The sequence below is a fragment of the Micromys minutus genome, assembly GCF_963924665.1.
Source record: "Micromys minutus genome assembly, chromosome: 22".
NCBI classification, from domain to species: Eukaryota; Metazoa; Chordata; class Mammalia; order Rodentia; family Muridae; genus Micromys; species Micromys minutus.
In genome coordinates this window covers 46,527,677-46,544,359 of record NC_137957.1, presented here as the reverse complement: position 1 = coordinate 46,544,359, position 16,683 = coordinate 46,527,677, and the positions used below count along the sequence as shown (strand labels likewise).

The 16,683-nt window shown below is 46.8% G+C and overlaps 1 protein-coding gene across 2 annotated transcripts in view; it reads right to left on the bottom strand.

Moving 5' to 3' along the window:
• Positions 1 to 16,683, bottom strand: part of RFX4 (regulatory factor X4) — a gene marked incomplete at both ends in the record, with an annotated part of 143,313 nt that overhangs the window by 9,357 nt on the left and 117,273 nt on the right. For both annotated transcript variants that reach the window (XM_080935058.1, XM_080935059.1), the window contains 3 exons: positions 1,128 to 1,290; positions 14,464 to 14,625; positions 15,076 to 15,195. In XM_080935058.1, the coding sequence (XP_080791184.1) occupies positions 1,128 to 1,290; positions 14,464 to 14,625; positions 15,076 to 15,195 (445 nt within the window). The remainder of the gene's footprint in view (positions 1 to 1,127; positions 1,291 to 14,463; positions 14,626 to 15,075; positions 15,196 to 16,683) is intronic.

The following is a 16,683-nucleotide window of genomic DNA, read 5'->3' as shown; positions in this document are numbered from 1 at the left end:
TTTTTTTTTTTTTTTTTTCCTTTGGACTGTGTGTGTTTTTACATCCTTTGGGCTTCTGCTGGGGTGTGGTGGCAAGGAACCCGAGGGGACTGCATGCTGAGGCAAAGCAGGTATTGGGGACCACTCTGGGTCGGAGCCAGGTTCTGCCACTTCTGGCAATCCGATCTGGAGTTACACACGGGCCCCGTCTCTCACATCTGTGAAATGATGCACAGGGGTCTACTGGAGCCACTCACACTCGGGCAATGGCATATACACACGTGCCCAGGCAGCTATTACTGTAACTGTCTATCAGAACCAGATCTGTGGGCACAGGAGTCTCTCCTCTACCATCCCTGTACATTCCAAGAGTATCTGAAACACAATCCTAAGAGTGCATTATAATTATGTAACGGGCGCCCTGCAGAGGTCCCCGGGGATCTGAACTGTGGGCGCATACTGTCCTACCAGCCTGTGGAGACGTTCAAGCTCTCTACCTTCTGCTGGACCGCCTATGTGGGAGTTGCCTGAGCTGCCTCTGCACCCCGGCTACTTTGGGGCTTCTCTAGCTAATCTGTAGGCCTGTGAGTAGCTGCAGGCAAGGCTCCCTGCGCTGTGTGGCAGTGGGTCTCCTCAATGTCAAGGGTGTTTCTCACGTCTCTGCTCCGTGAACACAGTGAAGTTGGTGTCTCCTGAGAGACAGCGCGTGAAGCCAAGGCCTGTTGCAGGTCAGGCAGCGCTGCTGAACGGATGTGTAGGCTGCCCATCACAGCAGCAGCAACTCTTAGGCTTGCACACAACATGGGCCAAACAAATGACCCAGGTTACAGAGCACCCCTGGAGCCTGGGAGCAGTCTTCTAGAGCCCCTCCCCCCATGCCACGGGTGGAGGAGGCCACCTCTAAATGGAACCCCGAGAGACAAGGACACACTGTGGAGCTTTAGCAGGGCCTGCTGGGAGGGGAAGTGAGGGATGAATTTTGGCTTTGGGGCCTGATGTGCTCAGTTGGGGGTCCGTGCACCCTTTCCAGCTCTCTGCACCTGTGTGTTATGGGGCTTACACAGGGCAGTTCTGCGAGGTAACGGCACTGAGTCAGGCAGCAGACTAACCAGAAGGCAGCCCCTGTGCTGTCCGTCTGTGTCACTCACCCATGCTCCTCTCTGTGGGAGTAGACTGGTATCCTGTGTGCGACAGAGGAAGAAGGCATGTGGGTACTCCTCATGCAGGGCAGTTGTTGGGAGTTCTCAGCCGGTGACCCAGCAGCCGTTGTCACTGTATACGTTAGCGACCACGTATATGACTGCATTGCTCCTACAGAGACAGATTACATTGCATTGGTCGCTAACAGTTGGTCACTAGAACGCTAAATGGCTTCTCATTGCTCGTAAACGGAAAGTCAGAATTGTTACCAGGCATTCTCTGGTTCTGTTCAGCTTGCTAGGAATAGGCCTGGCAGGTCCTGGTCTAGACATAGAATCATTTTCTCCGAAGCATCACAGTCTCTGGCCGCACAGAACCTTTGCCCTTGCTGTATCTACCAACTAGAATCTTCTCTCTTCCTAACTACTCACACATTCAGTCTTCATACACAAATCCAAAGAAGCTGTTAACTCCAGACTGGGTGAGCTCCCTCAGTGCACTGTGGGTTTTTGTGGTACCTACTTCAATCTGCAATTCCCCATTGTGGAAGGAATGTGATTTGATCCGTGCCTATCCCCTCCCCCACACCAGAGCGCAAATCCCACGAGGCTAGATGTGTGTCAGTCGGCCCAACCTGGCATTTAGGGCAGGGCCTGCCCTGCCCAGATATACTGGGTTAAAAAAAAAAAAAAAGCTAGAGGGAGAAAGGGAACAGGAAAGATGGGAAGAGAGGAAGAAAAGGAATACAAAGCCAGGCAGTGTGGCCCCACAAGCAAGTTAGCTTTTCACGCTCAAGTCAATAGGTGTTATAGAGACAGCAGAATACTTTAAGCAACTTAAGGCAATGCCTGGGCTCTGTCTACCTAGCTCTCCACTGAAGATTGGTAGACAGCGGCCTGGACTATGGCCTATCCCAAGCACGTTAGTAATTCATTTATTGCCTTTTAATTGGATACCTGGAACTTGCAAAGGTGTGGTGTGTGTGTGTGTGTGTGTGTGTGTGTGAGAGAGAGAGAGAGAGAGAGAGAGAGAGAGAGAGAGAGAGAGAGAATAAGTAACAGGACCTGACAAAGGTTCTCTAAGAGGCTAACATTTTATATGATGGTTAGAATTTTTATAAGAAAAATCCGAGAACTTGCTAAAAGTGAACAGGTTAGACAAGTTAATTTCTGATGTTTTAAAACAATAAGATAACAGAAATAAACATGTTTTACATGGTGTAGGGAACAGGACTCGGTGTCCAATTTTGGATACACAGAGAGTGGGATAATTGGTTGACAGATGCTATTTTTAAGATAAAATAAAATAGGGACTGGAGAAATGGCTCCGTGGTTAGGAGCACTGGCTGCTCTTCTAGAGGAACTGAGTTCAATTCCAAGTACCCACATGACAGCTCACAACCATCAATAACTTCAGTCCCAGGGCATCTAACTCCTTCCTCTGGCCTACATGGGTACCAAGCAAACATGTGGTACACATACACACAGGCAAGCAAAATACCCACACACATAAAGTAAAATAAAAGTAGATTTTTAAAAAGATGAACTAGAACAAAACCCTGTGTTGTCAGCAAAAGCTCGTTTCTACCTTAAGACTTTTAACAGAAAGACAAAGGAAGGGTTTGCATTTTTTCTCTTCAGAGCTCAGTCTGTCACCCAAGGCTTTACTTACAGCACAGAGAAAAGCTGGATTAACGTGGGGTGGCTAGAGTGGGTGCCCTAAGGGATGGGCTTTGTTGCTTGGGTGGCAGAGACCTGGCAAGGAAGGTCCAGGAGGAAGGAGGGGAAGGAACGCCGTTTTAACTGTATTGTTTTATTATTAAGAGTGCCCTGTGCTACAAACTTGTGCAAATCTGAGAATGCAAATTTGGAATGCAGATAATGCCCTTTTTAATAACATGGCAGCAATTCACTTCAAGAGAATAAGAAGAAGGTATATTCTGCTGAGCATCTTACAGGCCAGGCATTTGGGCTAAATGCTTTACAAACATCTTTAAATTAATAATAATAAAAAAGTAAACATACAGAAGCAGACAGAAGATTCGAGAATATGAACCCGGAAGAAGAAAAAAGAGCAACTGGAGACAAAGGTGCAATTAGGAATCAGCTGAAATGGCATTTCCTAAATCTTACTTAACATGGCTTTCACCCTGGCTGAGTTTTCCAGGATCTGCTGTTGGAAGGAAGACTGTGAGCCTGTGCCCACTATTCTCAGAAGAAACTGCTCTAACCTATTTCATGCCGTCAGTACCCCACCTCTCATTCGAAGTGGACTGTTCCTGTGCCAGCACTGGCTGAGGGAGGGGCTTTATAGGATGCTGAATGTGCCCATGGTCTCACATCAACCTCATACTTTCTCTTTCTCTCTCTGCCTGGGTGTCTCTCTGCTGAGCCCTGTTGTCTATCACGTATTAACTGGCTGATGTTAGGCAAGCCTCTCATAACTTACAAACCTTTGCTTCATTCTCTCTAAGACAGGATTAGTCTATCATGCAAGACTGCTATAAGGACTAATTCAGGTAATGTGTGACCAAAAGCCTGACATGCAGTGGGTTTTTAATGAGATGCAGGAACTATGCCTTGTGAGTCCAGGTGTCCTAGCATCCTTTTGTGTATATGGTATGTGTGTACATGTGGTTTGGGGGGGGGGTTGCATGTATGTTGAGGTTGAGGTGTCAACATCAGGTGTCTGTTTTGGTGGTTCTTCACTCTTTCGAGACAGGGTCTCTCGCTGAAGCTGGAGCCTGTGATTCAGTTTACATTGGCCTATAAGTGAGCCAGGGATCTACCCACCATCTCCTCCCTAGCACTGGGATTACAGACAAGTGCCACTTCAGCTAACTTGGCCAACTTAACCATCTCCCTAGCCCCTTCTTTCTGTTTTCATATAATAGTAGTAGTAATAATAATAATACAATGAGAATTATATTATTGCTGAGGAACATGCCATTGCCTGCATGTGGAGGTCAGAGGACAACTTAATGGAGTTGTTTGGTTTTTTTTCCCTTCTGTCTCTACATGGGTTCCAGAGATTGACCATGCTTTAAGCAGAAGTGACTTCTATTTGCAGAGCCATCTCCCCAGCCCTTCCAACAGGTCCTTAAGGTATACTTCTCTGTCTCCCATTCCAAATATTAAGGAAGAAAGGCAAGCTTTTTGGGTCAATCTTATCACCAGACACTATGCTTTCTGTTGTTATTTTGAAACAGGGTCTTGCTGTGTAACCCAGGCTGCTTTCCGACTCCCAACCCCACTGCCCCCGCCTCCCTCCTGCCCAGAAAACACGGACATTATAGTCTGAGTCTTGAGGTTCATGTGTTAAAAGCTTGATCCCTAGAATGTTTAAGAGGCCAGGGCTAATGCAGGTCTTTAGGTCCCTGAGACCATGACCGTGAATGGGACTGTGGGAGTCTGGCCTTCTCTTCACTCTTCCATGAGGTGAGTAGTTTTCTTTCACCATGAGCTTCAGCCATGATGTGCCACTCCAGGCCCAGAGCAGGAGGACATACTTAAGACCTTCAAAACTGAGCCAGAACAAACTTTGTCTTTGTAAACGTTGTCTCTCCTGGTTACTTGGTACAGTAATGAAAAGCTGGCTCTCTAGGGATGGAATGCTTGACTAGGGACTGTCAGGTAGCCAATGACAGCAAACTTCTGAAGAGTGTGTTTCTGTGAAGTCACCAGTGTCCTTCCTTCTGCATTTCACGTCTGTCATGTTCCCATCGAAACAGTGGCTTCATGGGCCAGTTGTTAGAAATTACACATCAACTACACAAAGATTAGAAGAGAAAACTCTCCAAATAATCGAATCTCAGGTGACTGGATTAGACCTGGTTCCCCTTCTCTATGCCTTAAATTCTCCTTACAGGGGCCGAGAAGACGGTTCTGTTGGCCAAGTGCTTTCTGTGCAAGTGTGAGGGCCTGCGTTCAGAATTTTATAGTGGATAAGAAGCCAGGAGCAAGCACATGCGTGTGATCCCCGCGCTGGGGAAGTGAAGGATCCAGGGAGCGCACTGGCCAGCCAGCTCCAGGGTCAGAGAGAGACCTTTCTTAAAAATCAAGGTAAAGAACAAGAAGACACTTGACACACCCCTCTGGCCACATGTGCATAAAAGTACACATGCACCTGAATATGTCCAATTATGTACCCATGTGTAGATCACACACACAGGAGCACACACACACACACACATACACAGGAGCACACACACAAAAAAATTCATGAGATTATATAGCACTCTTACAACTTAAAAAATGTTCCGTTTTATCAAAATGGATTCTTTCTGGGTGGGAAGGCTGGCGATTTTTAAATTTTTTTGTTTTGTTCTGTGTTTTTCTATAATAAGTGCAAAGCACTTCTGTCAGAACACATAAGACACAAATAGATTTACTACCAGAGCAGTAATGGGAGGGGCTGGGATTCTGGAGAATAATGAGCCAGTCACACAAGCAAATACTTAACCCTTTAAGCCCTGGGACATCAGGAGAGTGGCCGAGGTCCGTGACTATTTAAAGGGACAATTAAGAAAGAGGTCCTCCCCAGCCACCCCCCACCCGCCCCCAGCAAGCAGTAGGGAGACTTCAGGGGCTACCCACCACCTGAGAGGATGCAGCAGAGGTATTGACTGTTGTCTGAACCCTGGAACCCAGCCATCGCTCATTCACGGCTGTGGCCCCAACATTGGACCTGCCAAGTAGGAGGTGCGCAGTAAATTTTGGTTCCATTGAATTAGTTGTTGAAGGAGCTAAGACTGCTAGGAATAGCCATTATCAAACAAAAAAAGTTAGTGGAGCTCCTGGGAAAATGGCCCCTGCGGTCCAGGAAACAAAACCTCTAACTAGCCATGTGCCAGCAATGTAAAGCATCTGCACAAGCAGTCTTAAGCAGATTAGCACCTACTGGCTTGGGTGAGAAGCAGTTTCTGTCTCAGGAGCAGGAGGAACATCCCAGTATCCCAGCTCCTGGGTTGGGGACCTCTAGTGAGCAGCTCTGCTGCAATGGCTGTGGTTTAAGGGACACTAACAAAGCAAAAGCTGACGTGGCCCAAATGCTTCTGACATGTTGTTGGTTAAACAACAACCTTCCCTACTCGCTAATTCCGTTTGTTTCTCCAGCTTCACACCATTCACAGGACCCCAGTGTGTTCAAAGGTCCGAGGCCAGGCAGTGGCAGAGCTCCTGGTCATTCAGGGTCTGTCAAGGTCCCCTTTGTAAAGGGCACTGGATGACTACTTTATGGTGTTGAAACTACAGTAAGGGACCATTTTCTCCTCATCCCCAAAAGAACATTTTTCATCAAGGTGGTATTCCTTTTGCATGGGGTTTGTAAGCACAGGACAGAAAGTATATTTGGAAAAGAAAGGCAGCAAGTAATTTCTGTTCTTCCAACAGAAACCAGAACACATCCATGTTTCTTTGCCCGCGCTGACCCCTTTACATCTTCACAACAGAGTTTTGGGGCCTCCCTGTGAATTGTTTTCATTTGCTGAGAGACAGGGTCTCCTATCCTGGAATGATCTTAAGCACATGGACTTCCTTTCTCCAGCCTCAGCCTCAAATTCAATCCCAAGTACTGGGACATCTACAACCAGACTTGTCAAACATCCTTTGTTAGATGAGGGAACTGAGTCCCAAGAAGTGAAGGGATTCCACACGCTCAGGTTAGGTGCACAGTTGGATACTGAGTATACGCCCTGGCTCCATAGCTTTTCCATGGCAACCATACTTCCCACTGACAGATCCCCGGAGATAGTGGAGATAGTTAAAATGCAGACCCTGAGCCCTAGGTCAGCAGCGGGACTTTTACTGTAGAGTAAGAGTTCCAAAGATGGCAGTGGCATTGGTCCATGAACGAGCACCAAGAAGCATGGCTCTGGGACGCATTGCTTCCTGGCCTCTGTCCTGCTTAAAATAAAAGTCTTACCCCCAGTGCTGGGAATTGGATCCACATGCTGAGCAAGTACCCTACCTCAGAATGACACCCTTGACCCCAGAAGCAGTGAGATTCTGCTGGCCCCATTTCCCCGCCTGTCCCAGACCCTAGCCACCAGCCACCTGCAGCTGCTCGGGCTTCAATTATGGAAACTAAATGCAGCAGTAAGTTCAGTCCCTTGTCTGAACTGGCTGCATACATAGGTGGCTGGTGCTTACTGTTTCACAAAGCTCAGATTTTTAGTTTAAAACCTGTATAAACTATGTGTGGGTATTTTGTGCGGCCACTATTTTCCTGTATAGGACTAGAGTTACAGAATGTCATGTGGAGACTGGGAACCAAATCCCCACATGAAGAGCAGCCAATGTTTTTAACCCACCCCCCCCCCCCAGGCATATCTCCAGCCCTAACAGACAAGATTTTGGGGTTTGTTTTGTTTTGCTTGTTTTTTTAATTACCTTAATTGAAAAGAAATTCTATTTGGATAATGATGTTTTCTGAGATACTTAATAAAACCTTTCTTATGACCTTCAAGACTGAGGCAAAAAGATCATGTGTGTAGATCTGCCTGTCCCCTCATCGGTACGCATCCATGGGCACCTCTGCCCTTGGGGCAGCTGTGTTTTAAGGAGCATGCCACTGACATGGGCCGCCTTGTCTGTTTAAGTTCCTGTACTAATAGCTCCATGGTCTACACCGGACAGACCAAACGAATGAGCAACAGATGACCATTCCCAGAAAGACAACTTTGCTTCCTCTCTCGCTGCCTCTCCCTTCCTCACACCCGAAGCCTGTCCTTATCACACCAAGCTCTTTCTGCCTAGGTCCTGTGCATAAGATGTCCCTGTTGCTCCTCCCCACCTCCTGTATGGTTGGGTCATTGTGATTGGCCAGTTCTGTGACAGATGTCACCTCCTTAGAATTCACTGTCCACCAAGCTGGGCAGGTCTGCGGGCTGCACTTTTTCCGTACCACACTGTTCTTTTTACTCAGACCTCTTATGGCCGTTTGGAGTTACATATTTACCTGGTAGTTTATTTCTACGTTAACTCTTACCCACCAGGCTAAGTACCACCGAAGCCAGTGACCATATCTGTTTTGTCTTGTTTCCCCTTTTGCACCTCCAAGGCTGGGCATAGACTAAACCCAGAATCTGTGCTTAGCACAGGAACAATTGAATAACAAACGGAGGGGAAAGTCAGCATGTGATGGATAGTGAAGTCAAAGCATGCCTGAAACATTTTCCTGACCTGATTCATTTCTCCTAATTCTGTTCCTTTACAGAGGAGGAAGTCACTGTGAATGAGTCACCATGGCCCACCATTGGGAGCTGCTTGGCTTAGCCTTGCCTCAGTGTGACTGAGCTTTTGTTGTGGGGAGAGTCCAGGGGTCACTTATCTTTGCCGAGAAAGTGCAGCTGGGCAGGCCAGATGTTCTACAGTCAGGGCCATTGGGGAGGAAGGAGGAACCCCTGCTTCATCAGGCAACCCTAACTCCCCAGTGACTGAATTCTCAGGTTTTGTGTGGCAGGGAACCTGGGTGGGAAGCTGAAAACCTTAGTTTAATGGTTAACTTTTATTGTTGGTGCCAAAGGAGGGAACACTTAAAATGACATCATAAATGTGGCTTTTAGAGCCCTGGGGTGGCCCGCCCAGACAGAGTCTGACCTTAGCATTTTGTTTTAAATGACATTAAAGAATTGCAGCCCGATGTCATGTTAAATAGGTTGATCAATTTGACACCACCTGCCGTGCCTACTAGGCAGAGAAGAGCCCCCTGGCCCAACGTTAAAGTTTCTGAACTTTGCCTGACCACAAGGGAGGAGGCAGGCCCACAGAGTTCCAGGTGGGCAGACGGCAAACAGGCTAGGTTCCCCCCCACTCCCCACCTCCCCCACCCCCACCCCTGTGGAAATCTGTTGTTGTGGAGTCTTATAACTGCTCTCTTTCCATGTGTTGCCCAAAGGCATTTGTAAACTGCTCTACTCAGGCCTTGACCAGCCGCAGGTTCGCAGGTTCGGGTGCCTGCTCCCACCCTTTCCTGATCTCTCCCCCACCCCCAATTGTTTAAAGCTGATAGCACTGTCTGAAGCCAACACACGTAAGAACTTACGGAATGTACGTCTGCACAGACCTGGACCTTGGGCGTGATTAAGTAGAGGGATTGTTGTCCCGGAGTTATCACTCACCGAGTCTTTCCTGACCTTCCACCAAAGGATGCCACAGGGTTCTATGCCATGGACTGATACTTCCTGCTCGCTGAACACACATGAGCAAGGTTCTCTTTTTTTAATGGCAGAGAAACAAGGAAGTGTTCACCCAGTAGGAGACAGTAGCTTGATGCAAAGGCTCAGGCGTCTGGCTGGCCTGACTCAGGTTAAACCTGATGATACATCATCTGATCAGTGATGCTTAGACTATGTCAAGGGTGGGGGTAGGGTAGGAAACTTGGTTAGCCAAAGCTTGCTTGTTTTACTTCCATTGATGTTACATTTTTTTCATACTGTTTTGGGTTTGTGGTTGAAGATTTAATTTTACTTGTAATGTGTGTGTGTGTGTGTGTGTGTGTGTGTGTGTGTGTTTGTACATGTGTGCATGCACACAAGCTCCAGAAGAAGGCACCGTATCCCCTGGAGTGGGAGTTACAGGCTGTTGTGAGCTGCCTGAGGTGGATGCTAGGTTTGTTGTTAGTGTTGCTGAGACAAAGTCTTCTGTAGCTAGCCTTGGCTAGCCTGAAGCTTACCAGGTAGCACAGGATGACCTTGAACTTCTGATCCTGCCTCCCACTTCTTGAGTTCTGTGATTACAGAGGTGTGCCAACCTTCAAAGTTTATGCTAGGAATTGCACCCAAGACTTCATGAATGCTAACCAAGCAAGCCCTTTACCAACTAAGCATTCTCAGCCCCTACTTGGGGTCCCTTACAAACATTCTTTTGGTTTGAGTCTGGCTGTATATCTGAGTGGGAAAGGCTACTAACCTTCACAGCCTGAGCTGAAGTCCTAGGACTCACGTGGTAGCAGCAGAGAATCAACCACCACACGTTTGCCTTTGACCTCCCCACAAGTGCACATACATATACTTAAACATGTGCATGGGCATACTATAATTATTTGTTTTCAAGTTTTTGGGGAGGTAGATGGAAAAACAGCAATTTAATAAAACTAATGGGGCATGAAAGTCATATAGTGAGTTAACTCTTTAAAAGAGCATGACCACTATGTTTTATTAGATTTACAACATTATTTTTCGAATGCACAGTATTATTCAATAAGAGTACGCACACGGCCCCAAGTTTAAGAATCGCACAATAATGCATTTATAGCATGTATTTAAAACCATGTAGCTTCTTAGAAAATTATGCGTGTTTCTTCCACTGCTTGTCCAGACCCAGTCTGCAGATCCAGACTTGACCCATGGAGTATTTCACAAGTGGCACCAGAGAGAAATAGTGTACATACTTTTATGTAAGATGACATCTTTAGTGCCCTCTGGAGATACCTGAGAACAAAGCTGGAATGTGCCAGAATCTTCAAAGCCTACATTCATCTGAAGAGAACCTGTTTCACATTTGTGTTTCTAAGAAGCTCCTTTTATGACCTGTAGCACGCTGCACAGAAACCCCTCGACTCTTTTATGATTTTCCTATGGTTTTGGCGATCATCACACCTGCCCCTACCTTGAGGCCTCCAAATTGCTACAGAGAAAGTCAGGCAGACTCACTGGCGGGGTAGATCTGATATGCCCCCGTTGGTCTCTCCTGAGCATGCCCCACACCTTGCATCGCCTGGTTCCACAAACACCCCTGGTTTATGTGTCCTTCTGGGAGAGAGACTCCCACCCCACTAATACTGTTAGGGCTGCAAAACTTCGGGATGGCCACGACTCTGTGTGTTGCCTTGGTGATGGTGGGCATATCAGGAGCATGATTCAGGGTAACGGCTCTCAGTAGCTCCTGCTGCCCTGCTGAAGACCCAGGGGATGATCTAACACTTCCCATCTAGGAACAGCCCTTAGTGCTCGAGAAGCGCGCACAGTGCTCAGGTGTGTCGCTCCTCTGCAAGTCCTCTTGCTAGTGAGCGTCAGAACTGCCTGCTGAAGGTGTGTTGAACTGGACTCTCGGAGTCTCCGAGCAGTGTGTCTGCAGGTACTTCCTATGGGCTCGTCTGCTCAGTTATGTGAAGGTGCTGCTATTGCTGGGCTGGGGGACTCACTGGAATCGGGCGGAACCCAATACTGGGAGAATTGGGTGTTTCCAAATGGTTGTGTGTAAAATGCTAACCTTGCGATGGAATTCCTCATCAATGCTGTGCGCATGCGTGAAGTGGGTTTCTGCTAAAATAATAACTATATATACTGTTACAGCACCAAGGCTGTCCTAACTGATGGAGGGGTTGAAGGAAGAGAAAGACTTAAGGCTTGAGTAAGAAACAGGATGCCATGGCTCTCTTCCGTGAGGTCTCCCAATACCTCCATACATGGACTGTCCTTTTCTGAGAGCCCTGCAGAATTATATGACTGTGCTGTCTCCTACAGTGACTGCCTATTTCTCTCATCCCCCGGCAGCCTTTTGGTAGCAAGGGCTTGGCATAGTAATGTTCGTATCGAGCACAACACTCAGCGCAGGACCTGACCCTTGGAAAACATCTCTGTGTACACGCGCTCGCACAGCCCCTTCTCCCACAAAACCTATGCCATGGCATTCTGTATGGAAGGTTTCCAAGGTGTGTTAGAAATACTGCATCGGATACTGAATCCAAGACCAGCATAGCTCTTCCACGGTTCCTTATCGCTTTGCCTTGACTGTATTACGGCGAATCTCTTAGCTCATCCTTTTAATTCTCTTTCTGTTGTATTTTGTTTTCTGTCCAACCCATGTGTTTCTCTGTCAACAGTTACCTATTTCTTCAATATCTCTGACTCTCATGAGTGAATAGGTAACTCCCCCCCTGTTTCCTACAGTGCTGTGCTGTTCCTCTGGTAGGATGTGTTTCCAGCAATGGTGTTGTAAAACACCTTTACCTAAAATCTACCAATTAGACGGTTTTTTGGCTTAGTTGCATTAAGTACACCATGCCTCTGATAAGAAGTCTTTTGGTGACTATCTGTTTTCTTTGGGGACAATGAGAGCTCTTTAATTTTATTCAATGAGTTTAGCAATAAGTTCCATCCACCCCATTTAATCACCTCAGGATTCAAGGAAAGAAAGTTGTTGCCCTAAGTCTTATCTCTGTGTTCTGTAAAACCATTAAGCTATTAGTATGTGCTCCTCTCCCTCTCCCCTCCCTCTTTCTCTCTCTCCCTCTTCTTCTCTCCCCCTTTCTCTCTTCTTTCTTCCTCCTCCCTTTCCTCTCCTCCCTGTCCCTCTTCCCTCCCTGTCTCTTTCCTTCCTCTCCCTCCCCACTCTCCCTCCTTCCTCTCCTTCCCCCTCTTTCCTTCCCTTTCTCTTTCCTCTTCTTCTTTACTCTCCCTCCACCTCTCTCCCTTTCCCTCCCTTCTCTTACTTTTCCCTCTCCTCTCTTTCTTCTTTTCTCCCTCTCTCCCTCTTCTTCCTTTTTCCCCCTCTCCCCTCCCTCTATTCCTCCTCCCTCCATATTCTCCCTGTCCTCCCTCTCCTCCTGTCTTCCCTCTCTTTCTCCTTCACCCTCCCTCTCCTTTCTCTCCCCCACCCTCTCTTCCTCTCCTCTCCCTCCCCCTCACTCTCCTCTCTCTCCCCTTCCGTCCCTCTCTTCCCTCTCCCCTTCCCTGTACTCCCTCTCCCCCTTCCTCCCCCTTATTCCCCTCCCTTCCCCTTCCCCTATCTTCCCCCCCCCCCAGGTTGTTTTTTTTCCTAGCAGCACAGCACTTTCTTTTTTCCCTTCTTCTCTTCTTTCATTCCTTCTTTCCTTTATTTTTATATTTGGAGGTACTGGCTCACTCTGGAGCCCAATATGGCCTCTCACACCGGGGAGCTCCAAGAGCTCCTTCTCCATTCTCTGTTCTTTCTTGGAACCCTTATTTGAAAAGTGAATGTTGGGCTGGGCACACACCTGCAATCCTAGTGCTTAGGAGGCAAAGGCAGTAGGATTGCCACAAACTGGAGAGGAACCTCGTCTGCTAACACGAGTTCTAGGTCAGCCGGGGCTGCCCAGCGAGACCCTGTCTCTAAACAATGATGTCTGAATAGATCGGCTCTTTCTCTTGGTATAGCTCTTGTGCTTAACGGTTCTTTATCGATCTGCATTGATTGTATTATCAAAGGATCTCAGCTCATTCTTATAACTAATTCTCCTCAGTTGTATCTTGCTTTCTGTTCAACTTATATGTTGAAATTTCTCTTGCAAGAGCATCTATTTCTTCTTGAAGATCTCTGACTCCCATGAATTAATATATAACTCTCCCCTTTCTACTGTGCCATGCTGCTCCTTGTTTACTGGCTGTGCTTTCAGGAATGGTATGGTGATTTTTCTTTATCATGATAAAACATCTTAGCCTAACACCCCCAATTTCTGCTTAGTTACATTAAGTACATGTGTTGGGTTACGAATCTGCTGTCACATCCATCTCAAGAGTTTTTGTTCTTCCAAACTGAAACTCTGTCCTTATGTCCCCTGCCTCTATCCAGTATTTCACTCTCTGATATTGACTGCCCTAGGGTCCCTGTACCAGTGGAGTCAGACACCTGTCTTTTAATGTCTAGCTCATTCCACTTAGTACAATATGTATCTTCAAGATTCACTCTGTTGCATTAGAATTAGAAATGCTGTATGATATACTGTTTATATTCATTCACCCGTCGATAGGCGAAGACACACAGTAGGTGTTTTCCACCGTTTGAATATTATACATACATGTATGAACAATGATATACAAGTATCTCTTTGGGGTTTCTTCCTTGTTTTAGGTGTGGGTGTTTACTGAGGCTTTTGGCAGCTCTCGGGTGTGGTTAGCCCGTGAGAACACTTGGGCTGTGGGTCTCCCATCAGAGCAACCCTCCAGCAGCTTCAGCTCTACCAGTCATGCCCAGTGTGGTCCCAGCCTGCTCCAACTCTGTTCACACCGATGCCTCCATTTGTCCTGTTGTGACTTGGGATGGCTTCCTACCTTGCCACCTTTCCAGAGACATTGCTCAGGTTTGGGCCCATATTCCTTGTTTTCAAGGATGCCTGGATACTAGATTACTCGACATCTTAACAGTTTCAGTGGCTTACCTTGGGGAATAGAGATTTATCATGTGTTTAATCTGCCAACTAAAAACAGCATCATATGGAACATGTAGTCATAAATAATCTGAGGCCTGGAAGCCTTTCACAAATCCAGGAAGATTCCTGAGTCCTCTTAATCTTTTTTTGTGATTCAAGGAAGACCCATTTTTCTAGAAATTTCTTGCTTAACACGTACTCCCCCACCCCAACCCTTTGAAGAACTCCCCTTACCTGTGGTGCTAAGGCCAGTGTACTCAGGGGACGGGTTGCTGACAGGGGAGGAAGGAGGTGGCACCTCCACAGATGTGGCAGATTTTGCTGGAGAAAATGATGGGCCTGGTGAAGGGGTGGGTGGGGTCGCCTCTGTCAAGATCACCTCTTCCTGGGCTTCTGCTGCAAACAGAGACAAGTACATTCTTAGATCTCAAGGTCAAGGCCACTTGCCTTTGAAGAACCAAAAAAAGGGAAAAAAAAAAAAGATAAAGAAAGAAAGAGGAAGAGAGAGAAAGAGGAAAAAGAGAGAGAAAGAGAGAGAGAAGGAAGGAAGGAAAGAAAGAAAGATAGAAAGAAAGAAAGAAAGAAAGAAAGAAAGAAAGAAAGAGAAAGAAAGAAAGGGGAAAAAGCCTGCTTTCTAATTTGTGCCCTTATCGGTCAGTCCTTGCTAAAAACCCATCAATGGTTTCCCTACACCCAAGTGCCCACTCTAAGGAAGAGATACTGTTGATTTCTCAGCTTCTGACCCACTCAGTAAGCTAAATTCTTGGCTGTGTGGACTTAAGGAAACAGAGGTAAGTCCATAAGCCAGACTGCTACGTTCTGATGCTCCTGTACAGCTCCGCTCACCGGTGCTCCCTTCTCCCTTCATGGCTCGCATGAGCTCGTTGGCCCGTTCCTGACAATGCAGAGATTCTAGCAAGTAGAGCACGTAGTCGTCGAACATCAGGTGGATTAGGTGAAAAGACCCTGGTGCGGAAGGAGCAGATGGAAAACTCAGTCATGCCACTTTGTGCGGCCCCTCCACCCGGCCAACGGGCACGCTGTGTGTCCTTCAAGCAATGCCCAGGAACCCATTCCTCTCCCCCATTGTCTCTCCACCTTTGCCATACTCCCAGTCAAGCACATTGGTTCCTCTCCATTCATATGTCATCATGAAAAAACAAAACAGTGCACTCTGAGCACCTGCCAAAGTGCTCGAGCTCCCAGCAGCCCCTGCGCTACTCCCAGCAGCCTCCGCGCTAGCCTCAGCACTCCTCACGCTGCCCAGCTCGGCACAATGGCGCTCCTTCCAATTCTTTCTGGAGCACATCCTATGGGCACATCCATGGCCACAACATGCCCTGTAAGTGTACCTGGCATAATCCCAGAAGCAGAATTGAAATAGTGAATTTACAATCACAGACTCATTGCCCTAAATGTTTTTGAGACACAGGAGGTTTTTAGGAAAGGTACCAGATAGAAAAGAGTTGAGATTTTTTTTCCCCAAGGAGTACTCTTCCTTCAGAAATAGATAATTCCTTAAGGAGGAGAGTAAACCTTCCTTTTAAACATGGTCCTGTGTACCAGTCTGTGCCCAGCATTCTCCTAGGTCTACAGCCATTGAGTACAAATGTCATTGTGATTTCTGTTTCAGCCCACCCTGTCTAGTCCTCTTAAGTAAGTATGACAGAGTTAGATGCACACTTAGTGAGTGCTCTGTGGAAAACAGTATATCAGCCTATGTAGGTTATGGTGTATAATCTATACCCCAGCCATATGAGGTAAATAGCACTCTGTTACAAAGGGGAAAACCAAGACTCAGAGTCACAGGAACATGCAGAGCCACACAGTTAAGTGGCAGAACCAGATTTGAACTCTTTTACTCAAAACAGAAGTTGCTGTTTAATCATCATGCAACACAATTGTCTCTAAAAGTCAGCCAGTGAAACTTCCACTGCAGAATGTGTTAAGTATACATTAGGTGCTTAATAACAATGAGTGTTATCTCAAGAACTATACAGTGACTGTGATTCATTCAGTTACAGTAAAAAAAAAGTCAAAAGATAACATCAAATACTTAACGCATTCATAATGAAAATATTGTATTCGCTAGGATGTTGGTCTAAGTCAACATGGATGGAACGAAACATCTATGAACCAATGAATTAGAACAGAAAACCCTTCCTATGATCATGCAGTAGTTCTGAGTACTAGGGATGCTTGAAAACTCGACTTTATGAGGGCTGCAGTGTCCTTAAAAAGTCCATCGTTAGGACTATTGGACAATAAGAAGTTCAGTGCCAGGGTGTCATGGCCACAAGGAAGGGTAAATATAGAAGAAGAAGTGGGGAGGGGCTGGGGGAGGGAAAGATACAGCTCAATAACACAGGGATTAAGAAATCCCTTCCATCCTCTGCTCTGTTGCTAGCAGTGTCAGGCACCCAGCAGAGACTCAGCACACATGTATTACAGGAA